A 7,051-nucleotide genomic window follows, 5' to 3' on the forward strand; every position below is an offset into this window, starting at 1 on the left:
CTGGTGGTATGCTGTCAGAGAATCCTCCAATAGGTGGAAATAATGGTCTACGGTAGGCTGAAGTCGGCTGTGTGTCCTTGCTATCGCCTGTTTGTCGAGTGGGACATTTGTTAGCATAAATGTCATAATTCGTTACAGTTGTAACATCTCAGATTCTTCGTGTAGCTTTGCTCGTTGGGACATTGACTAGCAAAATGTCCTTCCTCCTTGCAATTATAACATACGTCCTTTCCATTGTTGTAGATCAGCCAGTTCATAGCTCTGATATGCTTCTTTATTTTCTCCAACAACACATCCTTTGGTTGTTGATAGTACATGGTATCAGCCCCATCTACTTTCTCTACTGGTGCATAAGTTTTGCTTTCTATCTTGTCTCTTCAGATTTCAGAGATCAGCTGATGTCGATGTGCTGGCAGTCCCGTATTTATAGGATTTTTCAATGCCATCATGCCAGCTTGGTTTCTGTCAGTATAAAAGGAAAGTCATCAAGGGATTTGTATCATTTCTGCCTAGGCAAACATGGCAGCACCACGTAAATTAGTACCTTACTCAGATACTTCGAGTAGCAGCGAAGATGATGAAGAAGAACTAAAGAAGCATCGTTTATCATTAACTAAAAAGAAACAAATCTTAGCTAGTAGAAAAGAACGGCGAGAGGGTTTAGAAGGAAAACGTAAACAAGCAAGGCAATATCAACACGATGAGAAACGACACGACCTGGCAAGCAACTACTTTAACATCACACCCAGAATGGAAAGAAAATCAAGAAAATTCAAGACGCAAAGTAAAGTGTACGATGTTACATTCAAACCCTATGACCAGCCGTATGACTTTACCTACGACCTATTCAATGCTATGTAGACAAGATGAAAGAGGAGTGTCAGACCAAGACAAGAGACAAAGTTCTCTATTGATCATCCCGGTTTGAAACTTGGAATACACGTCCCATTTGACAATGCGTCAGCAGTGACAGGGGAAACTTTGCTTCAAGAAATTGAAAATGTCATGCAAAGCAATGAAGATTTCAAGATTCATGATGGTCAACTGCATGCTGAAATTACTCATATTTCCATGCCTGAAGGATCCGGCAAAGCCAGACGAAATATGCATCATGGATCGAATGTCAGTATAGAGAACATGGCTCAACTTAAACGGAGTGTCATACAAATTGACAATCCTAATGACAGCATGTGCTTGGCACGATCCATTGTTGTAGGTATATGCCATGCACATAAATCAAATACCGAGGAATGGAAGAAACGATGGAACATGATACGACAATCCAATAAATCTATTCAACAGAAGGAAGCTCAGAAGTTATTGGTCAGAATTGGAATCGAATACGATCAGCCGTGCGGAATAGAGGAGTACCAGAAAATCCAAACCAAACTCTACCCAGACTACATTATCAAGGATCACACTCAACATGGTAAAGGTGAACCTTTGTTTACCCCACCCACCATGAGGAAAGGGAGTAAAGTGATACACGTATACCACCACGGAGGACATTATGACACCATCACTTCAATCAAGGGATTCTACGGACATAGTTATTATTGTGAATACTGTGACATTGGCTATAACAATCTAGAACAGCACAAGTTTAAAAACATTTGAAAGTGTTATCCAACGGAACTCTGTGAACCTGGCGTACAGGTGGTTTGTAGTGACTGTAGGATTACTTTTAAAAGTATTGAATGTTATCACAAGCATAAGCAAATCACAGGACACAAAAAGGAAAGTATTTGTGAATCTGTATGGCAATGTCAAACATGTCATAGTATTGTTGTAGGTACAAAGGAAAGTCATGTTTGTTCAGGGTCTAAGAAATGTAGATATTGTAAGGACATTGTTGGATTAAACCATGATTGTCACATACCAAAATATGTTTCTCCTGAATCTGAAGGTCCTTCAGATTACATCTTTTTCCATTTTGAGAGCCAGTTCGATACAAGCGAGCACATACCAAATTTTTGTTGTGCTCAACGCTTTTGCGATGAATGTATCCGTAAGGACATCACTGAACCGTGCGATCACTGCGACACGTTACCTGAACCCAGGGAAATGTTGTTTAGGGGTGATAATACCGTGGCTGAATTTTGTACTTGGTTATTTAAACCCACCCACAAAAGATCCACGGTCATAGCTCACAATTTTCAAGGGTATGATGGTCAGTTTATCTTGCGGTATATTGTCAGTCATACCACAACCAAACCCGAGGTCATCATGAATGGAAGCAAACTCATTTCCCTGAAATGTCATGGACTGAGAATGATTGATTCCTTGAGCTTTCTCAGTATGCCATTGTCAGCTTTTCCCTAAACGTTTGGTCTTACTGAAATGGCAAAAGGCTATTTTCCACATTGGGCCAACAAAGCTGAATTCCAGAATTATGTGGGACATTACTTAGACCCAGAGTACTATCATCCTGGCGGTATGAAACCCGAAGCCCGTGAAGCCTTTTTAGAATGGCACCGGGAAAAGGTCAACACACATTCCATCTTTGATTTTCAAAAGGAGATGGAAAAATATTGTCGATAAGATGTAGACCTTTTGAGGAGGGGTTGTGGTGAATTTCAACATCAGTTAATGGCCAGTGACGGCATCAATACTTTTACCGAATGTGTCACTTTGGCTCAAGTCTGTTATTGTGCCCACCGCAAAAACACATTACCAGAAAAGAGTTTGGGTATCATTTCAGATGCAGGGTATCCAAACAAGACCCGTTATTCCATTAAAGGTGTACGATGGTTACAGGCCGAGGCAACTACCACAGGAAAACCCATTCGTCATGCATTGAACGGTGGGGAAGTCCGTATAGGTCCTTATTCTGTAAATGGGTACAATGCAGAGACCAATACGGTTTACGAGTTTCTAGGGTGCTGGACTCATGGGTGTGAAACATGCTATCCAAAACGTGAGGTCAAGAATACTTACTCGTTAAAAACCATGAATACATTGTATCTAGAGACCTTTTCAAGATTGGAAAACTTGCAAAACCAAGGGTACCGCATTAAATACATTTGGGAATGTACATTTGACCAAACGTGCAAAGAAAACCCAGAGTACAAGAGTTTGATTGATCGGTTCTATCCCCATATGGAACCGATCAAACCTCGTGATGCCCTGTTTGGTGGACGTACCAATGCAGTCACTCTATACCATGAAGTAGACGAAAGCACCAATCAAGAGATCAAGTACGCTGATATTTGTTCACTGTATCCTTATGTGAACAAATACAAAGAATATCCCCTCCATCACCCTGTCATTCTAAGTCAGGAGGGAATTGATATGACAAACCTTAAGCAATACAGAAGTTTGGTTAAGTGTAAGGTACTTCCTCCACGAGATTTATGGTTACCCGTCCTACCCATGCATTGCAACAAGAAAATGGTGTACACCTTGTGTCGTACATGTGCAGAGAAAGAACTTCAAACATGTACTCATTCACAGGAGGAAAGGGTCTTGGTTGGGGTTTGGACTTCAGTAGAATTGAATAAGGCTTTAGATCTAGGTTACAAGATCCTTGAAGTGTATCAAATCTGGCACTTCAAGGAATGGAGCGACACCGTCTATAAGGAATACATCAATAAGTACTTGAAAAGAAAACAAGAGGCCAGTGGTTATCCCAACTGGGTCAAGACTCAGGCAGAAAAAGATAAGTTCAAAAGCGACTATTTTCAGGCCGAAGGTGTCAGCCTTGAAGATGTAGAGAAGAATCCCGGCAAAAGGGCCGTGGCCAAAACCATGCTGAATTGTCTCTGGGGAAAGAATGCCCAAAACAATGTCTTGCCCAAATCGGAATACATTGACAAGCCAGCCAGGTTATATGAGATCATGTCTGACCCTCACAAAAAAGTCCACTACTTTGACTTCTTTGAACATGATGAGTTTTCTCTGATCAATTATTCCGATTACACGGATATGTCAGAACCCCATGCTGCAGCCAATGTGTAGGTTAGAACTGTACTCAGTCCTGGAACGTTTAGGGGATCGGGTCTTGTACTTTGACACAGACAGTTGAATGTACATTTACGACCCGGATAAATACAACATTCCCATTACAGACAGTCGATTGGGAAAGTGGACTGATGAAGTACCCAATGGAAGAATTGTCAAGTATGTTGCCCTGGGTCCTAAAATTTACGGGTACGAGTACATTGTCAATGGGGAACGCCACACGGTGTGCAAGGTCAAAGGCATTACCCTGGATTACAATACCACCCAAAAAGTCAATTTCAACAGTATGATACAAGCTGTCCAAAACAGGGAATCCTTTTCAGAACTTGTTGAATATCCATACCGTATCAAAAGACACAGAGATAGAAAGGTCACCAGTGAACTCCAGACCAAGACTTTCCGTTCAGTGTATACCAAACGTGTCGTGGTGGATCAATATAAGACCGTGCCTTACGGATATGTTCAGTCGTAGACATGACATCAAATGAGTCGGACGTGCTTTCTCCAGATATCAGTCAGCGGGTATATCGAGATTTTGTAGAAACACCCTGGATTTCGTTGTATCATATTCTAGATTTTGAACTGTATGCTGTAGTTTTATTTCACATCCATTGTGAAGAAGAAAGGACTGGATCAAACCGTCAGATACGTGCATGGTTGAACGAACCTGACATATTTCAACGTTTTAAAACAATTGTAACAAAAGCAGTAGAACAAGGAGAAGCGAAAATTAACCTGAAAGCTATTAACAACACTGACTGAAAATTTTCGTTACTGAGAGTGAAAGAGTGCTTTTACAAATAGACGACTGGAGAAGGGGCGGTACTTTTTCACAAGAAAAACGTTGGACATTTTTGACTGAATCAGAATGTTGTATTAATAAAGCTTGGTATTTACTTAATTGAATAGATTGGTATTAACAACAACAGAAGAAGTTATGTTATTACTTAAAACAAACGGATATAATGAAAATATCAGGGTTACAGAGGAGATGATATTCTTTTATGGAAGAGAAACTCCTTTCAGCAACATGTACAAATCAAGTTTTACTGACAACAGTGCAGTTTATGTATGTAGTGAGCAATATTTTCAATTTACAAAAATGATGCAATGTCAAGAAAAGGATCGTGCTATGTGTATCATGAAGACCACAAGTCCTTACGAGATGAAACGTTTGGGAAATATGAAATCGGAGAACTTTAATGCAAAACAATGGGATCAACAATCTACAGAAGTGCTTTTCAAAGCAAATTGGCTAAAGTTCACACAGAATGAAAACCTGAGAAATCTTCTTCTGGCCACGGGGTCTAAAATCCTGGTAGAGGCCAGCCCACGAGATAGTATTTGGGTAATCGGAATGGATATGTGGAATTCAAATGCAGTCCATCCTAACAAGTGGAATGGAAGAAATAGATTTGGATCCATCCTAATGGATATAAGGAGTTGGCTCCGACAGACTCAGTCATTCTGACTTTTGCATTCTAACCAAAAAGATGGAAAATAGCTCGGGAGTATTCGAGAACATGACGAATTCCCTCACTGCTGAACTGAAGGAAGTGTCGCGAGTACATCACAAAGTATGGGCGTATGAAGCACATTACAGTAAAGTACATTCGTTTTGCGAATGTGACATCAGGACGGAACCCAAAATGAAGGATGGAGATGATAAAGTCAACGTCCACATTCTGACTATGTTATGTGATCACCATGCAGATCGACAATGGTAAATAGGAGCCACACAACAGACAAAACATCATTCGTAATCATTATGTCAAACAAGGCAGCTGTGTTGTCTCTCAAACTCAAAGAGTTGATGGAATTGCATGGGGGTGAAATTACTCCTAAACATCACGATAAAATATTGGACATAGCGTTGATGCCAAAACATGCTCGCAGTACATTATATCAGTATGTGACGAAATGGTTGTTTTGTCAAAAAAAAAACAAAAACAAAGAAAATATCAAACAGGGAATGCCACGTACCAAAATCGCAGCCTCCCCAAAACAAAACCTACAGCACGCAGACGTGCACACCACAAACACACACACATACACATACACGTGCACACACACAAAGCCAACACACGAGGACAAAACGAACAAAGGAACACACACACATACACGCGCACACACACAAAGCCTACACAAGAGGACAAAACGAACAAACAAAAGAACACAGTGGGGCACCGCCTTGGAACGGTCAGTGGCAAAAACACCACTGGGGAGCTTAATCCGGTTTATGGTGCGCACCCAACCTCACTCTTACCCCCACCATGTTCCAAAGACACGGGACAGTGTAAATAAAAGTAATCCCTTCCAGGTGAATCTCTAACACACGTAATGGAAACAAAAAGGCATGGCATGTAAAACACAAAAATGCTCGTGTATAAAAATATAAGAAGCAAACCTTTAGAACCAAAAACGTATGTACTCAATGCCAGGGTAAATAAAGAATTCAGACATCACCAGGTCATGCATGGTATCGTACAGATTGTCAAGAAATATTTATTTGTTGACGAGTCGGGACTATTACCGCTAGCACTTCGGCAAGGAGCAGTCATACAGGGTTTGAACAACTTCACGGAATATGAAAAAAATGATCTCCTTCACCAAGTAAATCAAATATTGGAACATTTACCAAAGATCAAGTCACTTTTGTGGGTGCATTATATGGTAGCATCAGAATTGCTGTTCCTGAATGACCAGTACCGGTACAGATTACAACAACAACATGTCAGACAAACGAATGTAGAATGTCCTTTGTTAAAACGTAGAGCTGGTGAGACCAAATATCTCATATATAGAATTTTCCTCCGGCTACCTTGCCTAAATGATTCGTGTATCAATGATTCGTAAATGATTTCTATTATGAGCTAGACAATTTCATGGATCAGGCAAATCACTAAATGTTTCAAACTAACAATCTTCAATTAAAAATGATTAGCTCAAACTCCTATAGGCTGGAGACTCTATACTTGACTGGTCTTTTTGTTGAAGTTCCCGTTAGACAATAGAGAGTTTGAAATTTCAACCTTCGCCTTCCCCTTCAACGTCTCTTGCGAAGTTAACGTATAAAGTTGAAGTTCGATTA

General features: G+C 40.4%; 2 protein-coding genes across 2 annotated transcripts; both read left to right on the forward strand.

Annotated features, from left to right (window-relative positions):
- Positions 1-2,589: 2,589 nt before the first annotated feature.
- LOC128553084 (uncharacterized) lies at positions 2,590-3,957 on the forward strand. Its single transcript, XM_053534191.1, has one exon. The coding sequence runs from the start codon at positions 2,590-2,592 to the stop codon at positions 3,955-3,957; it is 1,368 nt and encodes a 455-aa protein (XP_053390166.1).
- A 1,105-nt stretch (positions 3,958-5,062) lies between these two features.
- On the forward strand, positions 5,063-5,431 carry LOC128553085 (uncharacterized). Its single transcript, XM_053534192.1, has one exon. It carries the CDS (start codon positions 5,063-5,065, stop codon positions 5,429-5,431), a length of 369 nt encoding a protein of 122 aa, XP_053390167.1.
- The last annotated feature ends 1,620 nt before the right edge of the window (positions 5,432-7,051 follow it).

The sequence above is a fragment of the Mercenaria mercenaria genome, unplaced genomic scaffold (genome assembly GCF_021730395.1).
Source record: "Mercenaria mercenaria strain notata unplaced genomic scaffold, MADL_Memer_1 contig_3457, whole genome shotgun sequence".
Classification (NCBI taxonomy): Eukaryota; Metazoa; Mollusca; class Bivalvia; order Venerida; family Veneridae; genus Mercenaria; species Mercenaria mercenaria.

Excerpts from the sequence above, each read along its gene's own strand:
- LOC128553085 (XM_053534192.1), top strand. The coding sequence starts at position 5,063 with ATGATGCAATGTCAAGAAAAGGATCGTGCTATGTGTATCATGAAGACC.
- LOC128553084 (XM_053534191.1), top strand. The coding sequence starts at position 2,590 with ATGGCCAGTGACGGCATCAATACTTTTACCGAATGTGTCACTTTGGCT.